Genomic DNA, 26,813 nt, shown 5'->3' with positions numbered 1-26,813 from the left:
GATATTTATACATTGTTCCTAGTTTGTATTTTTATTATGTAGAATGTGTGCCACCTTTTTTTTTTTTGTTTGTTTGTTTCTGATCAAGAAAGATAAACTCAATCCTCATCTACAAAGGTATAAGTGGTTCTGTACGATTCAGCAAGTATAGGACTAGATGTGCTGTAATTCAAGCACTATGATCATTATGTGCTGGGGGCTTTTTCAAATCTGAAAAGTGGTAATTGCACTGGCTTTGAAGTGGGAAATTTCAGTTCGGGTTCCAAAAATGAGGGAGATCTTAATGTTCCAGTTCAGAAAATAGGGTTTAAAAAAACGAAATGAATGTTAGAAAATATAATGGGAGGAACCTTTTTTTCTGAGTTTGTTTAATGCGTTTGCAAAAAAGACCTTCGTCTGTGTACAAGATTCTTCATGGCAAAAGCAACTTGATTTACAAAATCCAACACCATGACCTTATACAAATGAATGCTCTATTTTTTAGTTCAGGGACTCTCCTGGGATATTTACCCTTTTTTGGTCCTGGTGGGTTGATTCCCTTTTAAGGAATGCAAAATGGCTGCTAAATCCCCATCTGTTAATAGGGTGCTGTAATGCGGACAAGCACTCCAGCCATATTGAAATGACCCATAAAGATGACCAGCAGCGCTGCTTCCCAGCCATGTAACAGTGCGTTGAGGTGCATGGGGCTGGTCCGCTCCCTTTAATCACTGGGATTTTGTCATTTTGTTTTTAATGCTGGTTAAGGCTGCGCTTATAGTGCCGGCGCCAGCGACGTTGCATCAAAACAAATGCATTGCCGCCGTCGCGTGCGCTTATAGTAAGCGCGATGTGACGGAGCGACGGCTTGGTCGCGATCGCTGAAAGTCATCTCAATTAGATTTTTTCAGTGACCGCAGCCTGACGTCGCCGTCGCGTCTCTGTTGCCGGCACTATAAGTGTAGCCTTGGCTGTTTATTTTTTTTGTGATTTCAGAGGTTCATTAGTAGTTAAAGACATCCACTAAAAGTAACATGGTGTAAAACAAAGCCACGGGGCTGTATGTATTGAAGCTGCAGCTCAGTCTCTTTTTTTATTTTTTTATTTATTTTTTTACTTCAATAGTTTTATGTGTGCAATCTCTAATTACCTAAAGAACTGTATAGCTGCAGCTCAATTCGTTCTCCATGTATTGATCGGCGAAATTTGGTGACATAATTAGTGAAGGGATCTGTTTATATTCTGCTTCTGTCTGTCAGTGGAAGCTCATGAATATTCATAAGCACTCCTGCACTGACATGTGCTAGAGGGAGGGCAGGGCTGACAGAGGGGTGTGCCAGGGCTTGTGACAGGACATGAAGGGGCAGTGCCTTAGCAAATGGCTGTTAAAATAGAATACAAGAAAATTGGTCTTTCAAAATTGTTTTTTTAAAAACAGAAAATGCTAAAAGTATTATTTCTTACTATAGAACTGATTTATTAAAAAAAACACACATGCAGAATATTGACTGAACTGCAGCTTTAAGGAATTTGTTTGCACTGAAGCAGTTCCTTAGACAGAAAAAAATGCATTTTTTTTTTTAGACAGGCAACATATTTATGAAGTGTATTTCTACTGTTTTAGAAATTGGCGCATGCAGCGCTAATATTCTTCACACACAAAAGAGACGTGCGCTACCTTTAAGGTGGCTGGGGAAAACTAACGCTGATAACAGTCAAGAAAAGTAACGCAAAGTGAACATTTTTAATACAAAGTCATGCGCCAATATGCAAATGTATCTCCGCCTCAACACTTCCCTCTTGCTCCATAAATCCCTCTGACGCAGACATACCCGAAAATGGTGCAGCTAAGATAAATGCATAAACTCTGCCCATCGCAGGTTCATTTCAGTGAGAATTTCACCCACGTAATAACTCTGCGCCGGACGTGAGCTTTGATACATGGAGCCCACAGTGCGTTTCACTGCACATTTCTAATAGTAGGGTTTTGTCGACCTAGAAAAAAATAAATGGGGATTTCCAAAGACGCCCAATCACAATAAACGTGTGCAAGAGGCAGGAGTAAGAATCAAGGTTGTTTTATAAAAAATTATCGGTGCAATAAATAACTGGCTTCCAAAACAATGTCACACAATCATCCGCAACTCCGGTAGTTTTCCCAGCGGAAGCTTGGCCCACAAAACGTCCTCCGCGGTCTAGATTGTGCCTTTTAAAGAGGAAAGCATATTCCTTGTGTTTGCTCACTGCAAAGCTTTCTCAGCTGTACTTCCCCTCAGTATACACTCACATGTACGGTACATAGATCGCTAGAAAGAAAAAGTTTATGGGAATATACCACATACGTAAACATGGGAAGGATGTTAATCCAGGGAGAAATCTGATTGCCAATATTTGGAGACGGGGAAGAATTTAAGTTTAACATAGGTTGAACTTGATGGACATATGTCCTTTTTTTTTTTTTTTTTTCAACCTCATCCACTTTGTAACTATATTTAAGCATGTTTAAAGCCAATATGTGTTTTAAATGATTAGCCTTTTTAAAGAAAGACAACAACAGAAAAGGGAACAACTCCCTAATTGGATGCTCTAAAGTTCACCTGTTAGAACTGTGCAATATCCCATAGCATGATTGTTAGTCCAAGATTTTAAACGTTATCAATGAGCAGGGTTTCTTACCCCAATTGAACAATAATGTCAATAATAAAGTAACAGCTTTAAATACTGAGATCACCGTAGAATATCAACCACTATAGGGAGAGAGGTCTTCTAACCTGTCCGGTGCACTGTGGCTACACCCGGCGGTCCCTCCTTGGGTGGGCCTCACAATCCCAGTGGATCTTCGTGGCAGAAGGTGAACATACTCACAGAACTGCTCCGATTCGGATGTGCTGTGATGGGGAAGAAACTCAGCTGCTCCGTCGCGTGCGTCCGTCCCGGCGGCAGGATCCAGGTAAGCAAGTGAAGGGGCTCTGAGCACTGCTAGATAATATCATATCGCACGGTGCCTCCAGCCTGATATTATCTAGCAGTGCTCAGAGCCCCTTCACTTGTTTAAAGAGAGACAATATTGGGTCCAAACTAAGGAGCTTTCCAAAGAATATTTAGTCATTTGCAATCATTCTTAACCTGTTCAAATACCAAGAGAAAATCCATATTGTGGAGAAGAAAAATCCATATTGTGGAGAAGAATTCCTACTATGGTTTAGAGGGGAGAGAAAGTAAACTGATAAATGGGAAAAATACTGTAAAAGAGAAGTGCATAATGCCTCATAGCGTAAAAGAAAGATCATTAAACAGGTATCAAACTCACAAAGTGTAACGCTTGCGCTGCCCACGAGCAAGACAGGACCGGTACTGAGGTGGGAAGGTATTTAACCACGCACCCACAGCAGCGGAAGCGTGCCTGGCAGGCGGAGTGTCTATCAGATACGTGCCAGAGTCTTGGGTTGGAGAAGTTAGAGTAGTAAAGTCCGTTAGCCGTGGTCTGGGGTTGGAGAGGTAAGCGAGAGGTTCCAAGTTCAAGCTGGGTCGGTACACAAAGAATCAAGCTGCAGGGAAAACACAGGACAGGGAGCAAGGCACAGCAACCGCAGGAGCTCAAGGCTGCAACCAGTTAGGAGTGAATGAGCAAGGCATATAAAGGAAACCAGATCCAATGAGACAGGAAGCGGAGCGGAGGCGTGGCCTCTGCGGAGACACGGGTAGGCAAGGGGACACGTGGGCTAATAGAACACTTGACACGCAGCTGGGGAGCGTTGCACGCCGTCATGTGTGCGTGCGCGGCGCGTCCGAGGAGGCGGAGCTAAGCTCCGTGGCACAGTAGAAGAGATGCGGGTCCGCACGCGCTCTGTAAACAGAGCGGGGTTGCGCGCACGCACTGGTGCCAGAGCAGAGGTCTGCGGTAACGCAGGTAAGTCTGGTTACATCTGTATCAATGGTACAGGAGAAAGAGAGCAGATTTCAAATAAAGGGAAATGATGGAAGAGGTCACGAAGCTGGAGAGTGTCGGGGATCAGGAAATGTGAGGAAGTACTACAGAACTTCATGGAAAGGGCGCTGGGTTCGTACAATAGTCTTTTAACAGAGGGGGTAACGGCTCATGCAGTAAGAGAATTAAAAACAGCTTGGGGTGGATATATGGCTGTCCTAATTATCAAAGAAAGACCATGATCATATAGCATAGTGCACAGGCCAACCCTCCCTATTTAGGAGGCATGTGTGAAATGGGGTCTGTGGTTTCATGACAGGACAATGGGCAGATTAGATGGGCCAAGTGGTTCTCATCTGCCGTCAAATACTATTCAAATTAATTTTATTCTATTATAACTTTTTTTTTTTTTACCCAGACCCGTTGATTCTAAAATATTATTTTGCAGTGAGATTGCATAAACCTGGTTTGGACCCAGCACTTTGTGACATTTGGCAAGTCTTTAATTAGCCTGTTCCAAAAAATAGATTGTAAGGTACCATAGTAGTACGTACTGAATGTGCTATTAAAAATGCCAGTGTTCTGTACACTGCATCATTATAGAAAATTACATTTAATTTTCGCTCAATTATCTTTCTTTTGCCATTTTAAAGATATAATGGCTAATCTGCTATATTGTTTAAATAATAAGGCACAATTATTAACCATGTCATTTTTGTAGCGATTCTTAAACTGTGTAAGGCTTGTTATGAATAAATGATGAACAGGCCTGCCGAGAGGTGTACTGGGCCCCAGGACCAGCCATAAACTGGGCCCAAAGCGAGTTCTTGAGCGTGGAGAATGCAGTGTCTGATGGGTGGATCGGTGTTCTCCAGTCCCCCCCCCCCCACCCCCTGTCGGAGTCCCTAGTTTTTAATATTAGTTAACAGAAATATACGGTTGTGTGAAAAAGAAAGTGCACACACTTTGAATTCTATGGTTTTACATATCAGGACATAATAACAATCATCTGTTCCTTAGCAGGTCTTAAAATTAGGTAAATACAACCTCAGATGAACAACAACACATGACATATTACACCGTGTCATGATTTATTTAACAAAAATAAACCCAAAATGGAGAAGCTGTGTGAAAAACTAAGTATTCCTTATGATTCAATAGCTTGTAGAACCACCTTTAGCAGAAATAACTTGAAGGAATCATTTTCTGTATGACTTTATCAGTCTCTCACTTCGTTGTGGAGGAATTTTGGACCACTCTTCTTTACAACGTTGCTTCTGTTCATTGAGGTTTGCGGGCATTTGTTTATGCACAGCTCTCTTAAGGTCCAGCCACAGCATTTCAATTGGGTTGAGGTCTGGACTTTGACTGGGCCATTGCAACACCTTGATTCTTTTCTTTTTCAGCCATTCTGTTGTAGATTTGCTGGTGTGCTTGGGATCATTGTCCTGTTGCATGACCCAATTTCGGCCAAGCTTTAGCTGTCGGACAGATGGCCACACATTTGACTCTAGAATACTTTGGTATACGGAGGAGTTCATGGTCGACCCAATGACTAAACACACAAAACCCCTATTAGGATTAAAATTCTCATTTACCTCTATTAGGAGGGAGAAAGACCACCATTGGATCTGTATCCAGTAGAATGAAAGGACCTACTCACTTGGGAAGTGGGGAGGGGCGGGCTTAAAACCTGGGAAGGAGGAGCCACTAACCTCCAACAGCTGAAACAGCTGAAAATATATTAACAAAACCCCAGCAAGCTCTTTTTGGGAACTCCTGAGCGCCTGGATACAGATCCAATGGTGGTCTTTCTCCCTCCTAATAGATGTAAATGAGAATTTTAATCCTAATAGAGATATATTAGTATTTTATCTGGTAGTGTTAGGACTTGCGAACAGGTGTCTGCCTTGTCGTGGCTCGCAAGCTTACAACGCTTTGACCAAAGGGTTAAACTAAATGACCCTTTTTCAAGAGAATATATAAGTATTTTACTGTGCATTTATGTCATATTGGATGTAACATTGGGCTTGTCTGTCGTTCGACTCAATGACTGCAAGGTTCCCAGGTCCTGTGGCTGCAAAAGAAGCCCAAATCATCACCCCTCCACCACCGTGCTTGACAGTTGATATGAGGTGTTTGTGCTGGTATGCTGTGTTTGGTTTTCGCCAAACGTAGCACTGTGGATTATGGACAAACATCTCCACTTTGGCCTTGTCTGTCCAAAGGACATTGTTTCAGAAGTCTTGTGGTTTGTTCCAATGCAACTTTGCAAACCTAAGCCATGCTGCCATGTTCTTTTTAGAGAGAAGAGGCTTTCTCCTGGCAACCCTTCCAAACAAACCATACTTGTTCAGTCTTTTTCTAATTCTACTGTCATGAACTTTAACATTTAACATGCTAACTGAGGCCTGTAGAGTCTGAGATGTAACTCTTGGTTATTTTACAATTTCTCTGAGCATTGCACGGTCTGACCTTGGGGTGAATTTGCTGGGACATCCACTCCTGGGAAGATTTGCAACGGTCTTGAATGTTTTCCACTTTTGAATAATCTTTCTCACTGTAGAATGATGGACTTTAAATTGTTTGGAAATGGCCTTATAATTATTTGGAAATGGCCTTCCCAGATTGATGGGCAGCAACAATTGCTTCTCTAAGATCATTGCTGATGTCTTTCCTCCTTGGCAATGTATTAACACACACCTGAATGCTCCAGACCAGCAAACTGCTAAAACTTCGGCTTTTTTAGAGGTGGTCACACTTGCTGATGATCAATTAATCAAGGGCATTTGATTAGCAGCACCTGTCTGCTACTTAGCATCTTAATTCCTATGGAATCACTAAGAGTGTACTTAGTTTTTCACACATGGCTTCTCCATTTTGGCTTTATTTTTGTTCATGACACAGTGTAATATGTCATGTGTTTTTCATCTGAGATTTGTATTTACCTAATTTTAATACCTGCTAAGGAACAGATGATTGTTATTATGTCCTGATATGTAAAACCATCGAATTCAAAGAGGGTGTACTTTTTTTTTCACACAACTGTATATATCTGAGTCTTAGCCTATTTCCTGTAGCTCTGACCCAGTGTTACACCAAGGCTTATCCAAGCAACCACAATTATACTTCATTTTAGATCATTTTAAAACCACAATATCATCCATGTCGCATTATTGATGTAGAGATGTAGCATCTTCTATCTATAAGCTGCTGTAGAGCACGTGCTGGTGCACAGCGAGCAAAGCGTTGACTGCCCGCAGTGCGTAGCAAGGGGTAATGACCCATCGGGATTAACACAGTGGGGGTCCCTGTGTCTGAACGGGACTCCCACTCTGAATCCTACAGGGCGGCACCTGTCTGTAACAGACACTCAGTAAGAGTGAGACGGAATCGGTCACTCTCCCTGCGCGCCTCTAACAGGCGATCGTGTGGCCTTTATTTTAATAACACAGTATGTAGCAGGGAGTCTCCGGAACTGAACCACATTAATTTCAGGTCCAGGGACCTCCTGATTCCCGAATTACAGGCCCCCTGCTACAATATAAACACCAATACACCAATTGATTGCAAGTGTGGTTACCTGTGCCCTCAATGGGAGCAAAGATAACCCCAATGGCAATGAATGGGCACAATACTACCAACCACCTCTACCCCCAGCAACCCACCTAGCCCCTTTCCTAACACACAGTACAATAATGGGCAAAATCCCTACTATCCAGGTCTGGATAATGGCACATTTGCCCATTAAAAAATAAAACATAACCAAAACATTACCCAGCCAGCATATAGTAAATAAAAGTTGTACTTACCCCTGTCAGGATTAAGGCCGTCCTCTTCTTCAGTGGGCACCAACAGTAAAATAAAAAAAAACTAACTACTAACCTGTAACCCTTAATCACCTTAGCAGTTATTAATCACTAGAGTAATTAAGGGATTAACCCCCCATCGGCAACTGTTCCCACCCGCCTCCCATTGATTGTCACTGGGGTAAACAATGCCCACAATATGGGCATGGATTGCCACAATGGCAATGAATGGACAATCTAAAAATAAAAAAGAACCACAAAATGAAAAACATTACAATCAAATATAAGAAATTATATATATTTAATAATAATAATAATAATATAACATTTGAAAATCAGTCTCACTCTTACTGCGCGTCTCTTAGGCTGCGTCAATGAGGATGCCTTGAGAGGGGGCAACGCGAGCGTCCGCAGGCGTGCTCAGGCTTTGGAGTTTTCAGCCGAGCACCAAGCTGTTTTTCAGTGCGCTGTCGGCTGAAAACATCCAATTAGCCTTCAGCAGCGTCAACGTCACAGCGCCATGATGTCAGCGCCATGACATTGACGTCAGTGCGTCGCGTTCGATTGGCCCAGCGACGTCACTGCCACACCTCCAACCATCTCCCCCCGGCTCCCTTCGCGCACGCTGGCTCGCCTGCAAGTCCGTGCAATCGCGCTGACTGAAGCAGGCGAGCCTCAGCATTAGCGCGCCTCGGCTCTCCCCACCCCTCTATGGCCCGGGCCTTAAAGACAGGTGCAGCCCGGTAGCATTCACACAGCGCAAGTCCCATTCAGACGCAGGGACCCCTGCTGTTTTAATCCCGGTGGGCTATTAGTCTGGTCGCTGGGATTCCGTGTGCACAGATGGGGGGGAAAAAACCGTGACAGCAGCAGATTACATGAGGCGAGTGCGACCGACCATACTGCTGCTTCCATAGCCAGAAAATGTACCAATTTATTCTATTGCTCTGTAATGTTTTTATTTAGTCTAAATTCCGTGCTTAACATTTGCCTTTTATTTTTCTTTGTTGAAATCACGGGGTGAGGTGGCACTGACTGAAATAATGAACAAACGAAAGATTTTTGCAGGTGAATTTTCACTTGTTGGATTTCTTTAAAACGTTTTCTGTTTAAATAAGACCATTGAAGTGCTAACTGGATGGTGATGAACGGTTCCATTTTTAGTAAACTGGGTTCTGCATACAGTAGATGTTTTAAAGATGAGATAATCCTAATTTGAAAAAGGGATGTAATCTTTTCGATGTTTTATGAGAATGACATTCATTTGAAATGTACATATCAATGACATCATCCACAAATACACATTTTAGATGTCATTTTTCCCCTCTAAAAACCTTAATACAAAAACTTTCTAGAAGGCTATAATGTGTAATAAATATTTGGAAGCGACTAGTGGACATTATTCTAAGTGGGTGGGAATATCTGGAGATTGCTTTAGGCTGGGAAACAAATGATCTGCCTTTAATCTGTGGTTTATAGGGGGTCTACTGTTAGACCAGTGCTGTGGTTTCCAATCTTTTAAAAGTAGGCCCACCCAAAAGGTTTTTTTTTGCCTTTGGGACCCCATTCTGTATTTGGTGTTCAAAAGAAGACCACATTGTAAGCTCCCCAGATAAGATCATGTAAGAGAATAAGGATTCTGTATTATGAAATATATTGATTGAATTGCTGCAGAAAAAGCCATTCTTTCATCCCTCTCTCTATCTCTTTTTTGTTAGCTACTCTGACCTCCTTTCTCTGACTCTTTTTGTATCTCCCAGTGTTTGTCCCTCCTGCCCCACGACTAAATTATCTGGGCCCACCTAAAAACAACAGAATATCTACATCTGCAGATTATACAGGACTGTCGGCAAACTGCAGAACATGCTGCCTTTAGGCTGTAGAATATGCAAGGCTATTTTAAGACTACAGAATAAGTGTGTCAGCTATAAATTGAAATATTCAGGGGTAGTCTTAATCTGCAAAATATGTGGGTATGGTCTGGTTTATGAACTAGGGTTACCAGGTGTCCAGTATTGAACCAGTCTGTCTGTATTTGGACACTGTCCAGTAAAATATTAGAGGGAATACTGATATGTATGTGTCCGGTATTACAGTACCTCTCACTGGACAAAGTGACCTGACCGGCTTGGGGGGCTGCGGGATTTCCCTGAGCAGGGCTGTTGCTAGGGGGCGGGGCAGCTTCCTCCATACTGATTTGGCTGCTCCTGGGTAATGCAACCAATCAGGAGGTGGTAGGTATGCAGGGGATGAGGGAGTACATCATAAACAGGTAAGTCTCTAATTGTCTGCAGCTTCTTAATGATGTCTGGTCCATGCAGTGCCAATTTCCGTACTGCCACTCAGGGCACATCAAGGTTTCTTTAATTCAGCACTTGCTGTCCGGTGTGAGTCCGTGTAGCCTGCATCCTCCATCTGTGGTCCCCGAAAGCGGCCCCTGGGGTTGTCACTGGGCTTACTGCAAGGCGTCTGACGTCACTGCTTCCAGGTACAAAGATTCCTCCCTCCTTCTCCACTCTATGCGTTTCGCAAGTTAAAGTCTTGCTTCGCCAGGACTCCTGCAGTCAGCCCAGTGACAACCCCAGCGGCCGCTTTCGGGGACCACAGACGGAGGACACAGGCTACATGGACTCACACCAGGCAGCAAATGCTGAATTATAGAAACCTTGATGTGCCCTGAGTGGCAATACTGAAATCTGCACTGCAGTGACCAGACATCATTAAGAAGCTGCAGACAATTAGAGACTTACCTGACTACGACATACTCCCCCATCCCCTGCACACCTGTTACTTTTGAGGAACCTGGCTTTTCCTTGTGTGAGGTTGAGTGGTGAAGACTTCCCTTTTATTCATTTATATATTTGTATATTTTAATTTTTATGTTTTGATGCTTTGAACTTTACACTCTATTTGCAATACCGTATGGTTGGCATTTTCATGTTACTATTCCACTTGAGTATTATCCATTATAAGAGTTCACATTTTTTACCACCACTAGGTGGTGTTGTAGCATCATTTCGATAAGCGCCAGTTAGTCCAGTATCTGTTTTCAATCAGGAGGTGGTGTCAGGAGCCTGAGGGTGGGGCCAAGGAGAGGAGGAAACCGCATGAAGCGGAGAGAGAGGTGTGTGTGTGTCTCGAGCACGTGTTTGTGTGTCTAGACCGTGTTGCAGCTTTGACCATTGTGTGCAGAATTTTTGGAGAAGCCACATGGTAACCCTATTTAGTGCAAGCAGTAAACCACTATGGCTGACTAGATAACCGTAACCTTTCAGTCTTACATCTTGCAACTGATTGGTTAACATCTGAAAGCATGCTCATTGGTTCCCTGCCCCAAATATACTGTACTTCCTGTTTAAGTAAAGAAGGGTTGATAGCCGTGTTGGACCTTCCTTCCAAGTAGTAACAAAGGAGGGAGAGGGAGTAGGTTGTATTGCCTGATGCAGAGCTTCCAGCTTGTGCAGAACACTGCAGCTCGGATGCCGAGACTCGTTTCTCGCTTTGAGCAGATCACTGCCATCTTACGCGATCTGCACTGACTTCAGTGATCTTCCGGGTTCGGTTCAAGTTGGCCGTAATGGCCTTTAAAACCTTGCAAGGTCAAGGCCCTTTCTATCTGCAGTCCCGTTTTGAAGCCGTGGGGGGATACTGACTTATCTCAGGTCCTCAGAGGGAGTGTGACTCTCTATGCTAAGGATACTGCACCCTACGCTGGGTGGGTGGCTCTTGTCGCGTGAAGCTTCAGAGGAACTCGCGTCAAGCTTCTAGAACTCGCTACCACCAGAGCTCAGGTCTATATCTACTTTACCACGGTTTCAGGCTCGGTGTAAGACTTAAATCTTCCTTCTGGCTTTTCCTGTCTAACAAGAAAAGAAATACTCGGGCGCTAACTCAATGGTGTGTATAAATGTAGAGGAAATATAAAAGACCAGAAAGATACTACCTTAGCGGGGGAACGCAGGGTGCCCCCAGAGAATGAGTTTCTTCCTGAGGCTCAATCCCACCAGGATCTATCCCGGATCCTCAAAACATGCAAAAAAAACTAACAATAGGGGAGCACACAATGAACAATAGAAAATAGACAAAATTATGTTTGCACACATTAAATGGAAACTGAAATTCTCCCAGCTGTGTTAGATTCCCAGAGTAGAGCTCAAGGGGAATTCCCCAGTCAAAGAACTTACAATGGTACAGATACTACTGGATAACGGTCAAAGTGAGGATGGATGTAAAATTAATATATTACTCACACGGCCCTGTGTCTAGGAATGGTTGTCTTCACCTCAGTGTAGGTATGTGCAGAGAAAAATCCAACTCGGTGCAAATGAATTAATTTATTACATAAAAAATGGTAACTCCAGGCTTACATATTGGTATTCCCGCATCGGCACCTGCAGGGTCTGTTTGTAGCATGTGACTCAAGATTAGTCCCAACTTCTGCCTGGGGCCGTGACACCAGCTCCAGCAAGTCCCCTACGGTGGCCGTCTACAGGCAAATTCAGAGCAACGCGTTTCGCCTTGTAACCAGGTTTCGTCAGGATTGAAACGTGTTGCTCTGAATTTGCCTGCAGACGACCATCGTAGGCGACTTGCTGGAGCTGATGTGAGTATGGAGTGTAAGAAAAGCCAACAAAGTTTTGATTTTTCCCATGGTGACTACTTCTATGTTTTTTTTTTGTTTTTGTTTTTTTTAATATCAAAATCTTTGCAAAAAAAATGTGGTGCCCTGAGCACACGCTTAGTCTGCCTATTGTGTAATCACGCCCTGGATCTCATTGATTTACAATGGCATAAAGGGTGCAGACCCCTGAGGAAGGTCTCGTTCAGCGGACCGAAACTTTGGATATATGTGCAAGTTTCTTTAATACAGTTTATAGCTGCTTATACCTTCCGAGTGCTGTTGTCTCCTTACCTTTGCTGGTAATGTATGTTGTATGTATGTGTGTATGTATATGTATAGGTGAAATTATAATAAGGCTTTTAACACAGCAAAACATGAAAACAACAAACACCTATCCCAGTTTAAGGGCTAATTTACTTCCCCAGTCCCTTTCTCCAGGACTGGAGGGATAATCCCATTACCACCCTATTCCCCAAAGTCTCAAGAGATACCTTAAAGCAGGTGGCCCTTCATGTCAGTCTCTGTTAGGTTCCTGGGTCACCGGTGTCCAGGAATATAGATCTTTGGGTGTCTTGATCTCAGCATAGCCTTTCTGCTCAAGACCTCTTTCCTCTTGTCAGCACCCTTGTGTACTGAGGAAAATCTCCTTCCTGTTTCTGGGAAACGGGCTTTTTCACCGAGCTGTGATTAGGCAGGTGGAGTGGTTGGTTGCAGGTGTGCAATTAACCAGCACACTGCTGGATTAGAGGCAAGATTCTTAACAGGGATAAGTCCCCGTTACATGGGCCAACAGGTAAATCGACGTTTCGACTGCTATAGCAGCCTTTCTCAGTTATTCAAGATTTACCTGCTAGTACCGTACAATAATAAAATGTTTTCATGTCAATTTCAACCTGATGGTGAATTAAAAGAACATTAATTACATTTACTATGTTGGAATCTATTCTCAACGAATATAGGACATTTCTTCTTTTTCCATGCTTGTTTGCAGAGCATTGGGGAGTGGATGTCCCAGTACCACAATATCACAATATTGTAATATATATTTGTTCTGTGTGCTTTTCTCGTTTGCCTTGTAGCCACACTGTACCACCTATGGAAAAAATGACGGATCGGAAAAGTTGCTCCTTGTCTTTTGTTCAGTTTTCTCTCAAGCATAACAATTTCAAACTGCACATCAGCTTTTTCCCCAACACAAATAGTTGAATTACAGCATCATTCGTGCAGTGAATATTTACTGTACAGGACTTACTTACTGCTAGAAATGCCTGCAAAATATTTCACCACTATAGATTGGAGGCCCATAATGGACAACATATGAAAGCTTCTTTCAGGGGGATTTAAGATAAAAGGCAGATTTGCTAAGCTTCCATTGGCTTGTATTGAATAAATTAGTATTTGTTTCACGAAGACAGCAGAAAAGTTAGACATTTGTCAGCAAAAAAATTGCTGCCTTTTTTGTTGTTGCCCTATCTTAATTCACTGTAATTTTAAATGTAGTCTGTTGTAAAACACTGATTGTACATTTGTTTTTTAATATGATATCTTATAAACCTTGGGCATTCATTAGTTACCCTGCTTTGTGTAGAATATTTACTCTGATTTTAAAATGTATCCCAGTTTCTCAAAAGTGCATTTAATTTAAAATCCCAATGAACCGGTCCAGCTGTTTTATCTTTATGGCTCCTTGAAAAAGGCTTTTGACATTATTTTTTTAGTTGTTGTGTTTGTTTTATTGTGTTGTGTGTTTTAGCATACAGCATGTATAGGGTATTCATTTTGTTCCAGCTATGTTCTGTGAAGGCACAAAGAGGCCTGCAATAGTGCTGTTTGGGGGACTATTGCATGGGAAACTCCCATCTGTACCAACAGGGGTTCCCTGTGATAGTTCCCCCGATCGGCACTATCAAAATATGAATCAAGAACCCCCAAAGTAATGTGACCAAGATCACAATGGAGTATATGAGGATCTTTAAAGACAATGTGCGCACAGCGAGGAGTGACTTAGCACTCTCCTAGAAGTGCAAGTAACGTTGGTTGAAGTGATAGTCGGAAGTGTGGCTGAACTTCTCTGTAAAGTTAATGGTACAGTACACTTGCAATACAAAAAACAAAATAAATTGTTGGTTGTTTTTTTATATTTAGAAAAGACAGATTCTGTTTCTTTAAAATCAATAATAAATGGGAGTATGTCTGAAAAACAAATACTGCAGTAGTAATACCTTGTATCACAGTACGAATTTGGGCATTTCACCTTATTGCCGTGTGACTTGGGTACTACTGTAACAATTTAACTCGGGGCAGTAAATAATTTACGGTAGTATGTACACTGGTACAAATATACAATAAAGAAAGCACACATTGTAATTAATATTTATGATTAACTGACATCAAACAGCATACATATGTAATTGTTATCATGTTACTGTATGTTCCCAGGTGCTACACGTGTGCATTATTGACATTCCTATATGGAAAAAGGCCCGTGGTGCTGTCATGTGACTGATTATATGTTTGGAGTACTGAAGGGACGTACTGAACCAATATTCTGTGAGCCTATATTCCATGCCCCTTGTGATTAAACACTGAATTTGCATCCTCAGGTGAGGATGCAATGACAGGGGACACAGACAAATATCTTGGACCACAGGACCTGAAAGAATTGGGAGATGATTCTTTGCCCCAAGAAGGATATATGGGTTTCAGTATAGGAGCCAGATCTGCCAGGTATGATTATTTCTATACATTATGCTATTACGTAACCATACACTGTCACCATTGAAACACATTGCTGCATTTCCTCTTGCTTCTCATTAAACCCATTGAATGATCTTGGTGCAATAGCTGGGTTTTAAAATAGCATGGCATGGTTAGGAACCAACAACTAAATGAGCGTTCCCATTATAAAACAAAACGGTGTATAACCATCTAGTGAGCTGCTTCACTTCATTTAGTCAGACTAGGTCATTTTTAACATCAGTGTTCTCATAGACTTAAGTAAAGTCTCGCTGCTTAGTACATGTAAGTACTGTTCTAAGAACAATTAATTTAATGGTCCAACCTCCCCCCCCCCTCCTTTCTTCAAGTGTCACTTATTTACACCACTGGTGGGGAACTGAAGGTTTGATTATTGGAACAGCACTGCTAAGTCCAGTGCCTGCCAGTGACCACCTCTGATTACTCCAAATAAAGAAAAGAAAAGTTACTCTAGGGAAGTTAACGTTGTGACTTTGTATTTTCCCCCTGTGTTTACTGAAAGGATAAACATGGCTAGAAATCCCAGAGAATCCCATTGAGAAATAGCACAGATATGATAATACTGTTCAAACGTTTTCCTCTTCTCCTCACAGTACAGCTCACGAATACTAGATGTACCTGTTCTCATAACTCCTTTCACTCAGTAAAACATGAACACAGTGCTCAGAATGGGCTCTTTCAGTAGCTGATGCAACTTGTTTACTAAGCAGTCACCACATTAAAATTATAGAGCAGGCCATAAAAAAAACAGATTCCCCCCACCCCCCAGTAAAACATTAGGAATCACTATATTCTCACACATAATTACGTATGAATAATAATTTTAATTTCAGTTTAAAATGATGGCACCCCTCAGACACTGTTTCTTCCACGGAAGCTTTGCTAAGCTTCCGTGGAAGAAACCGTGTCTGAGGGGTGCCATCATTTTAGGGGTGCTAAGTATATCCATAGAGGGGGATATGTACCAAGTGTTGCAGAAGGTGCAAAACATTTTTTCACTGTCACTTTTTGAGTCAATGTATGAGCTTTGCTCTAACTGAGCTACACCTGCGCTTCCAGTATGCGCATTTTGTGGCCACGGGAGGTGCATCTGAAGCAAACGTTTTGCCTAGAACAATTGCCGTTTTCCTCTCTTTGTGCCAAGTAAATCTGCCAGCCATGAGGTGGCATTATGTTCTGCCACGTGGAGATCTGTGCCAATGTAAGGAAAAAACAGACTTCATACATTTGGCGCTGGCGCAGATTGATGCTGATGAAAATGTTTTGCTCCATATTGATACACATCCCCCTTAGACTTACCTGTTTACAGTACAACCATTTGTTGATGGACAGGCCTACATTTTACCCCGTCTTGCACTCGAATGCTTTGCACGCTTTATCAGCACATCCATGGATATTACATTTTGCTTGTGGAATGTGCGCCTGTTAACATTTCACTGGCAATGACACTGTGCCTTTTAGTCCCCGAGTTGTAAGAGCAGAAATACAGCCTTGTATTCTGTGACTAAAGCTTATTCAAAGCTTGAAACAAACAAGTCTGTGTGTACGCGGAGATTACAGGCACAGTAGTGGTTTAGCAAACCGTATGTTTGCTGACAAGCAAATAATTTTAAAGCTAATAATTAAACTTCTGAAAGAGAAAGCCCTGCAGCCAATTTCCTATGGTTTAATGGCTGTAATTGTCTTGAGATGTTTGACTCCTTCCAGTGGGTAAACCTACCTGATTTAGCATTGTGTTCTATAGGCCAGGGCTGCTCAACCCCAGTCCTCAAGACCCCCCCAACAGGTCAGGTTTTTCGTACATCCCAGCTTCAGCACAAGTGGCTCAATCAGAGGCTCAGTCAAAGCCTGTGATTGAGCCACGTGTGCTGAAGTAGGAACTGATTAAGTCACCTGTGCTGAAGCAGGGATATCCGGAAATCCTGACCTGTTGCGGGGGGGCTTGAGAACTGGGTTGCGCACCCCTGTAAATATAGTTATACCTTGGAACATAAAGCAAAATGTCTCCTCTCGGTGATATGTCAAACGGGAGAAATGAAATCTCCATTTGTAAAATAAGCAGGTATGTTTTTAATAAAAGCAATATTCATAAGCAATAATAGACAATTAAAATAGGCATTTGCAAAAATTGCTTCTGTGCATAATATGGATAGATGAATAAAACACTTGCGTTACTGAACTAGATCTCTTTACAGTCCCCATCTGATTTTTTTTTATTTACTTTTTGCTTTCTGTTTCTCCCGTCCTAATACATTGTTTTAAACTAGCCCTAAAGTCAGGTAAGAAGGCATGAAACCCATACATCGCTGCTTTTAATCCGCGCTCATCCATACGAGTCATTTTTGTGCAGTGGCGTGATCATTTTTTCTTTCTTTATTTTTAGAAAATAGTGTTTTTGTGTTATTTCTGCATTTCCCTTCAATGCTGGAGGGGATGCAATATAATGTGATTAAAGCAGCATTTCCTGTTTGCAATATGACCTTATTACCTTTAGAATCAATACCAAAATACATTTAAGAGTCCGCCCATTAATTACAGAGAATGCCCCCAGACGTGAATAGAACTCCCAAACTCAGCCACTTATGCTTTTACAATAGGCTGTAGAAAGGAGATTACTTATTATACAGCACAGCATTTTATTTAAAGTGGGTATATTATATTGGTGTTGTATGAACATGAAATGCTGCTCTGTCAACTTGTGCTGAGAGAATGTATTTACCAACTTAGAATGGGGCAGAATATGAGATATTGAGTGTCATAACAAATAACTGGTGTGTGATCTTGTACTGTCCTTTACAAATCAGGTCTGTGACTGTCCTATCACAGTGCTTGATTCAGCAAAGCTCCGAGAGCCTGTTATTTTGTAACACTTTGTCTGAACTTTTCAGACACTGAGCATTCTGATTGGCTCAGACAGTTATGCATATGCTGAACACACCTCCATTCATCTGTCACAGCAGCCACTAGGATGTCCCATTCATCCATTCATGGGGGAATTCATTTTACATTGCCATTTCAAGCACACACATTTCACACGCTTTCAATTAAAGAAAGGCTTTTGGCACCTACATTTTATATAAAAGTAAGGCATCTCGCTCAAGGGATTCCTCTTAGAAGAGCTCGCTACCACGAATCCTGGGCATGAGAAGTCCTTTATGTAGATGGAAGGTTCTATCACTAATCTGATCATTTTATGTATAATATTCACATAGTGAGCCGAAAAATATTACATGGTTAATAATCTGATTGGCTTTCTGGATGCCTGGTGTGAACTGGTTTTGGCTTGCCTTTCGCCTTATAGAAATAGCATTTGGCAAATAAATGGCATGGATTTTGGCATTCATGTACCTTCCAGGGTTCAATTGGAAATCTGTAATCACACCGGTTTTATTTACTCCTATAAATGCTAAATAAATGGCATCAGTATCATTGATTCAACTGCTTACCCAGCAGTCTAGAGATTCTCTACAAATTAATAGTGTTTTTGTTTTAACAAATGGTATTATAAAACCACGTAACACATACTTTCAGAGATTGATGAATTAAAACAAGTTATTTCCTTCACACTTCCTTTCAACTCATTCTTTCTCTCTAATAATGGTCAGATTAATTTTATTCATACTTCATTTTCCCCTGGAAGTTACATTCATTGTTTTTTTGTTTTTTATTCATCCCATTGTCATCTCCGTGTACTGTGGTAAATTGTAAATACAACAGCCTCCGATCCTTCAGTTCGGATAGGTCCTATACGCTGAACAGAAGTTCCTATGCTCGGGACAGTATGATGATTGAAGAACTCCTCGCACCTTCAAAGGATCCGGTATGTATATTTTATTTATGGGTAATACCCTCTCTGCACCATAATAATAATAAAATATTTGTTTCCCTTTCTTTATACCACTGTAAAGTCCTTTTGCTGCTGTATTTAGCCAATGGTCGACAAAAACATGCAAAATTTGGCAACCAGCCAGAATATTTAGGAGACAGAAAACATTACACCATTGCTTCCCCTAAATCAGTGAGTTCCCAGCTAGATCTAGCAAAAGAATGGAGAATATGTGACATGCATAGCACACATATTTGGCCATATTTGGAGACCAGTACAAACCAATATGTATATTTTGTAAGGGCTGAAAATGAACTAAAATATAGGTTTATAGTTTGTGCATATAACCTTTGTGAGGGGTGATAACATAACCATTTAATATACTATGTTAGTTTGTGTATATGTTCAAGCTATGTAAGGCTGCATCCACAGTAGAATGTACTTGCTTCAGCGCTCCTCAGTGTGCCTCCTCCATTGGGCGAACCGCTCACGTGGCCCGGCCGTCGCGCGGGAAATACAAACCTGTTTGTAGCGCGAAGCGCTGCTCTCCACGTAGCGCATGCGCACTATGCACTAATACATTGTAGTCCTAGTGTTTGTTTCACTCGCGCTGTATCCTGCACTATAGACGTACCCTAAGTGGTGATAACGCAATTACGCAATCTGATGCAAAGAATGTCTAAAGTTGTATAATCTATTGTGTATATACAAACGGTGTAACAGGTGATATAACTTAATATGCTTATAGTAGGGGAATATAACCTGTATAAGAAGTGACACTATAATGCTAGCTGGTGTTTCTCTTTTTCTCACCGTCTGCGCTATACAAGAAAAAACTATTATTGTTATTATTATTATTATTATTATTATAGTGCATCACAATAGGGTAATAGGTCACTCTCAGCTGGAGGTAGAACACAATCATCTGATTGAAAATAGGTGTGTGTGTGTATAAAGGATACTTGCTCTCTTCTATTTATTAAGTTGTTGGTGTCCTACCAGCGGAGGAGGACACCTTAGGTGTGTGCCCGAATTGAGATAAAACAGGTCTCATTATTTTTTTGTCCATGGATCGCCTTTTAGCGGCCCACAGTAGCCTGTTTTAAGAGACTCGGTTGCCCCTCTATCCCTACCATGGTACAGGCTCCCTCCCCTTTTTAGCCACAATGCTGCTGTGGGAGTCGTGGTGGGAAGAAAAAAAAGTATACAGGCAGAACCTCTCCCTTGCTTATTCTGGGCAACTTACCTTGAAAGGCTGTCACGTACAGCACTCAGCGAGCACGCGACCTGCATACGGGACAAGGGTTAATACTCACGCCCACAAGCGCTCCCACTCGTCACCTCCGCAAAGGCCCCTCAAATGAGTTTTGTCTCTCCTAAATCCGTCCCAATATACCACCGCCACGAACAGGGTTAATACACATGGCTACTCTAGCCAACTCGCCTTTCTTCTCCGAAAAAGTATCTCCAGTGAGTTAATATTAACCCCTACTCAATTGCAAATCATATTTCTCCACTGCTACCACCTGGGGTAGTTATGCAAACAAAAGATGTCAAATTAGTATTTGCCAGGGCCCCAGGTTCCTGTTTATTATAGGAGAAACTATGCACATTAACACACAAAATTCAGTTGTAGCAAAATGTGTCTGAAAACATTAATACTCTCCCCAGAGTGTGCAATAGTTCACTCAGAGCCCAAAGCCTTACTTATTAAATGTTTTACTATATATACAAATACAGTGCTTTAGGTTACAGAAACGCGATTACAAGAAACATATCGCACAGTTACAATTAAATGCAGAACAGCTTCTTAAAATAAAAGGGTAAAACATAAAAGAAAAAACCTATACAGTACATTACCAAATGCTATAGATTTTCCCCAGAGAGGCCACTGGTTTAGAATATGAGATCTACGTGTTTTATCCAAACACTCCTTTGGTAGGATCTGATTTTCATAACCTTTGCTCAGACTTAAATATTCTTTAAATCAGCTGTGAGGTTGACAGTTTTACGACAGAGTAAAAAAAAAGCTCTTGCCGAATGACGTTTACCTGAAGCCTGCAATATCTAAATGCACTCATAACCTTCCTTAACTAACACACACACGTGAGTCACATCAATACATTCAGGCACTCATGGCGGATGCAATGAGACTACATATGAACATCGTAATCCTAAAATTAAGAGACAAATCAGTATCTGTCTCTTGGTACCTGCTGGACCTGACGTGTCTGTAATAATTATATGCAACTCGGTTTCACAGATACATACATGTAATTTTTAGCATGTTCAGCAGAGGACGTCACATGATATTCTAATTTTTAATAAAGTCACTCTTGGTTTGATACGTTCTTAGACACGCCCCTGGGCTATCCATAGATCCCTTCCCGAGAATGCTTTGAAGCGCGCTCTGAACAGACCATGTTTATAAACTTGTCACAGGGGCCATATTTTATTCCCACTGTCAAGACAACCACCCTTATCTTGAGACTATATCAGTTTGTACCACTAGGTGACATTATCATGACAAAGGCTAATTCCAAATAGACTCAGAAATGTAAAGAATGTAAGAAAGTGTAAAGTCACAGATTTAAAAAAAATCAGAAATCATAAAAATCTCTGATCTTTATATTAACATAGTCTTCTAGTCCATATGTGGTAGGTACCTTTTCTTCATAAGTATTTCCCAAACTCTCTCCAAAGTTTGTAGTTCTGTAAGGGGGAAGTAAAGCACAAACATCACTCTATGATGCACCTTTTTAATAGTCCCATCAATATAAAGAATGAACGTGTTCATTCACAAGTCAAGCGCTTCAAATCAAGCACATAAAAAAAACCGCATCCTTGGGATATCACCCCACTAACTGCCACTGTTCTCTGTGGTGCAGTCGCCTCCCCATGTTCCTGTGTAAGGCCTTGTTTATAGTGCATCCCTCGGCATAACGTCACGTATGCGAAAACCTGCACTGCGTGGCGGAGGCGTGACCGTAACATCACATGAGCGGTTTGCCCTCATTGATTGATTGAACGGCTCACATGAATGCTGCTTGCAGCTGTCGCATGTGTTCACTTCCGGGGTGCAGCAGATTGAGCTGCTATTTTGATGACGCTTGGGGGAGCTCACACATCCCTTCAGAACACACCTCTCGATTTAGAACACCCCCTCATTCTCACCGCAGCCGGACAGGAGACATGGATGGAGCGATTGTGGACAGTTTTTCCGCCACCGGTCATCATCCGTTCAACGGACCGCCTGCCTCCCAAACGCCCCTCCACGGTCGATTTGCCATGAAAAGACGCAGCTGCGGCCGCTCAGATTCCCATCATGTCTGAGGATCTGGATTTCATAGGTAATGCTTGGGTAATACTATCCACCTTCTAAAAAGATCTTCCACGTTATTGGTTGCATCCAGGAGAGTGCTATGGAAAAAAACATGGATAGCAGATACATCCAGGCAGGGAAAGGTGTGTTTCTTCAATAGGATAGAAGACAAATAACATCATCATCAAGGTAATTTAGACAGTCCTTTCAAGAGACCATGCCCTTCAAAGATTCTAAATTAAACAGGCTCACGCCATCAACAAAACAGCCAGTAGGTTCTACCAGAAGTCTAGATATATTCGACCTACCTCCAGAAGCACCAACATCTGAGGCTCAACGAGTCCCTTCCATGAAGAGAGGCCATATTGGAGGAAGACAGCTTTTCTTTATGGAGGAATGGACCGAGAAAATTACAAATCACTTGGTCAAATAATATCCGAGGGGTACATCATAGAATTTCACCTACATCCCCGAAGGAGAAGGTTCCTTTTGTTAAAAGCACCCAGGGACCCAGGAAAACTTGAGGCTTTACAGGAATGTATAAAAAAAACTTCCTATTGAATAGAGTGATCAAGACCGGTCCTAAGCCAGGTATTGACTGTAATGGTGGAAATCGAAAGAAGATTCTTGCATCCAATAACGAGGCCAATCTTGAACACAGATGTCAGTCATCTTGGCTGGTGATCCAGTTACAAGATAGTCCAAGGGAAGTGGAAGAAAGAGGAAACAAATCTCCCAATAAACATTCTAAAAGTAAGCACAATTCTCAAAGCAATATTACATATCCAAGATCTACTGTCTGAAACGAACCTCAGGATCTGGTCCAGCAATGCCACAGCAGTGCCCTATATAAAACATCAGGAGACATCAAGAGTCTCCTAGCAGGAAGAGAAGTAACCAAGGTTCTGAAGTGGGCAGAATACAATGTCCTAGCGTTATTGGCTATTTGCATTACAGGTTATCAAAATACTTTAGTGAAGATGGGTTTTTCAACCTATGTCAATAATTCTATGGATCGGTTCTTGTTCCAATCATTTATTCAGAGACAATTGAAAGCAATCTGTATCATATAAGTCTTTATAGGTGTGAAAGCGTATAAATAATATCAATGAGTCAAGGGTTCAAAGTATCAACGTGAGTTTATCTGCACCAAGGTACAAATGAGAGAAAGAATTCAAAATGAACTCATTCCTCTGAAAACATATTGCTTGGCATCACATTTTTATACATTTCAAAATGAGTTATACGCCCCTTAAGGGGGCTGGCTTAGAGATAAAAAACAATATGATGACTTATATAAAAATCCTTATTCATACATAAATATACTTTGTAAGCTATACCTTATCCTATATATATTCCACCGCAATGTGGGCCTCTTAACCTCCTGACTTAAGGAGTAAACCTCTTAGCCCTTTGGGTGTAGCTGCCAGATAAGAGAAGAGAAGGTCAGCAATTTATTACTTTGCTGGAAAAACTCTTACAAATGCAATTATTTCAATTCCATGACTAGTTAGGAATTATACAAGGGCTTGTTACAGCCAGGAGCGATGCTCTGCAACATATCAAACATACACAAATAAACAGATATACATACAAGCAAACACTCAAAATGGCTACTGCGCCAAAATGGTGGTGATGATAGTCTGTCTCCATATAGCCTGAGCCACGCACCTTATCTCAATCTTCACACAGGCATTCTCAGTTATGAGTGGAGAACTGCCATTTCTGTTGGTATCACTTCAAGCATAGTTGTCAGCAGTTCTGGTTTCAATAAACAAAACATTTATACCTCATCCACGGATATCCGAACCTGCCCAAACATAGGCATGCCCCGATTTCAATGGTCTTTCTCCAGCTGTGCTCTTATCAGTAGGTTTGCTAAAACCTGCTATCTCCCACCCTGTCCTCCACTACATTCTCTCACTGTCTCGTTATTTTCTATAGCCTCTTTGTAATATGACCTTGTACTTTATTTCATTTCTCTGTATATTTCTATAGTTAACTGTTTCGGTGCTAGCTAAGCAGTTAGTGTGAATACAGACAATATGGCATCCCTGTTGTTCATTTAGCAGATTTCTTGAGCAAAAATATCTTGGGTCCAGGAGAATGGACGCTTAATCCCCCCAAAAATGATAAGCTAGTAAGTAGATGGGGAACACTGGTAATTGACCTAATGGCATCCAGGCTCAATTACAAAATACTATTTATTTTTGTGCCAGAACAAAATATTCCTGGAGGTTCTCACTGATGTACCTCTTTCCTCCACTTCCTATGATTCCAAGAATCCTGAAGATCAAAAGCAAGAAGGCAGACATAACACCCACTGCCCAAGATACTTGCCAGTGCAGTTATCGTTTTGAAATCTCCCTGTAGGGGAAACAATGGCCGCCAAATCTTGCTGGTCCCACGTGCCACTAGGAATGAATTACTTGAAAATGTTATCCATAGTTGGGTAAAAGCTGCTGCCAGCATTTGTATATGTTAAAAAAAAAAATTTATGGGTTAGCATTTTCCCTTTCTTAAAGCTCCAGTTTATCTTGTTAAGAGAAATTGTGTCGTGTACAATAATTGACCTCCCACAAATCAGACATTACTTACACATGTTGCTTATTTGATAAACGAGCCTCAGCTGTTCTTCCCAGGCTTCAGGCCAAGGAGAATGAATGTAAATGTATATGTAGTTCTAAATAAATCAGCCCTAGTAATACATATGTACTAAAGTATATGTTTATTTCTGTCATTTTACTATTGTACACATTCTCAGCACATTCTGTTAACTCTTTAAAGCTGCCTTGCTTTAGGATCAAAAGCTTTAGGATCAAATTGTGCTACAGTAACTGAAATTGTGTTACGAAGATATAAAGGGGAAATTTACAGATGTAGCAAATGCTGTTACCCCGGTGTAAATTCATCTATTAGCTGGAGTACTAGTGCAGCATGTGCCAAATTCTACATGAGTCAAAATACTCAGAGATAGTGCTAATTTATTACATGTCACGCAGACCGCTTTCTGAATACTTTAACCCCCCCTAATTTTAACGTATTAAACTAATAACAGTTGTAAATTCACTCTGGTCCTACGTGGAGATGCCCCTTTAATTAAGCCTGAATTAATATTTGCGGCAGCTACAATCTATCTTACAATCTAATATCCCTTTAATAATTTCATTTCACAGCATTTATTAAACCATATGCTACTGCATTTAAAAATTGGACAACCATACATAACTCTGCTTACATTTCGTCTGTGAGTTTAGGTATCTGCATGGCTTGCATATACAGAATAATGTATCAAAACCTCCTTGCAGTAAAACTGATGTGAAATTTGCACAAAATAATACTACTTCAAAGATAAAGTCAAGTTTTTTTCCCCTTACATATATTTTTGCTATTGTCTGTCCCAGTTTTACATTCAGAATACTTACTTGCATAACTCCAATATGTTAATGTAGCCACATGTGTTGTGTATACTGTAGTTGCACATCATTCTCCTTATATGAAATAATTATGCTACAGTGACATTCAAATATGACATTTCAGTAGCACTTCAGTAAATTGTAATGTTTATTGTCGAAAAATCAAAGTTTGACAAATATGGGCACGGATATCTGACATTTACACATCTTTCACTACTATATAAATGCAACAAAAGTATGTCAATGTTATTATTATGATTTAATATACTTAAAAGTCAATCTGAAGTAAATACAGATGCACTGTGTTCCATTAGATCAAAATGTAATTAATTTGTCTCAAAACTTGGAGATTTAAACAATTTAGAATTAGGATTTACATGTGAAATAGTATTTTTAGGAAACGTTAAATTGAAGCGGTTGCTTCACATATTAGCCCAGATAGATGAAACTTTGGAATCACTAATTAATATCTAAGGAAGACTATTTACTTTGATATAAATCCCCAATAAGCTACTAACCAGTAAATGTTGTATATTCCTTCATTGTATTAGCTGCTGTTTGGCTTGAAGTTAGATTGTCCGTCCTAAAGTTGAAAACATATTAAACATTTAATTACACTGAAACAAATGGGAATTGGACAGTGTGTGTTAAATATATTTAGCTGTGTGCGTTCACTTTAATGTTTTTTTTTTTTGCAACCTTAATATACAGTAGGGGCTTTTCGGACTTTCCCTTAAGTTCTGTGTGGTACAACCCAGTCTCATGAGTGTTGAAGAATAGCTAACGCATTATAGTGTAAGAGGAGTATATGATGTCATAAGCTGCTTCACAAATTGGAACAGATAAACTGTAACATGAAAGGAGAAGTTCACTTTGGTGCTTGGAGGAATTGCCCCTTTAAATAAAAAAAAATGGTTCTCTTTAGGGGATTGTAAAAGGAATGATTGTCTATCTGTTTCTAGAAAAGCAGCTCTGAGCTCTAGAGGTTTTACTGTAGGTTTCATCAACATTAATAACACAAGGATTCTATTAATCTTTTATTTATATTTAGTGTTATTTTTGGCCTTGATTGCACAAGGGAGAGAAATTCTATATTATGTTTACAGAATAAATAGGCGCTCATTGTGTGGTAATAGGATTATTTCCAATATTTTA

The 26,813-nt window shown here is 40.9% G+C and overlaps 1 protein-coding gene across 1 annotated transcript in view; it reads left to right on the top strand.

Moving 5' to 3' along the window:
• The window catches only part of ANK3 (ankyrin 3), a 461,946-nt gene that overhangs the window by 300,775 nt on the left and 134,358 nt on the right, over positions 1-26,813 (top strand). Inside the window, 2 exon segments of the mRNA XM_075612960.1 lie at positions 14,939-15,064; positions 18,812-18,914. Of these exon segments, the coding sequence (XP_075469075.1) occupies positions 14,939-15,064; positions 18,812-18,914 (229 nt within the window).

Source organism: Ascaphus truei, chromosome 8, assembly GCF_040206685.1.
Source record: "Ascaphus truei isolate aAscTru1 chromosome 8, aAscTru1.hap1, whole genome shotgun sequence".
NCBI lineage: Eukaryota > Metazoa > Chordata > Amphibia > Anura > Ascaphidae > Ascaphus > Ascaphus truei.
This window is presented reverse-complemented; position numbering and strand designations above follow the sequence as displayed.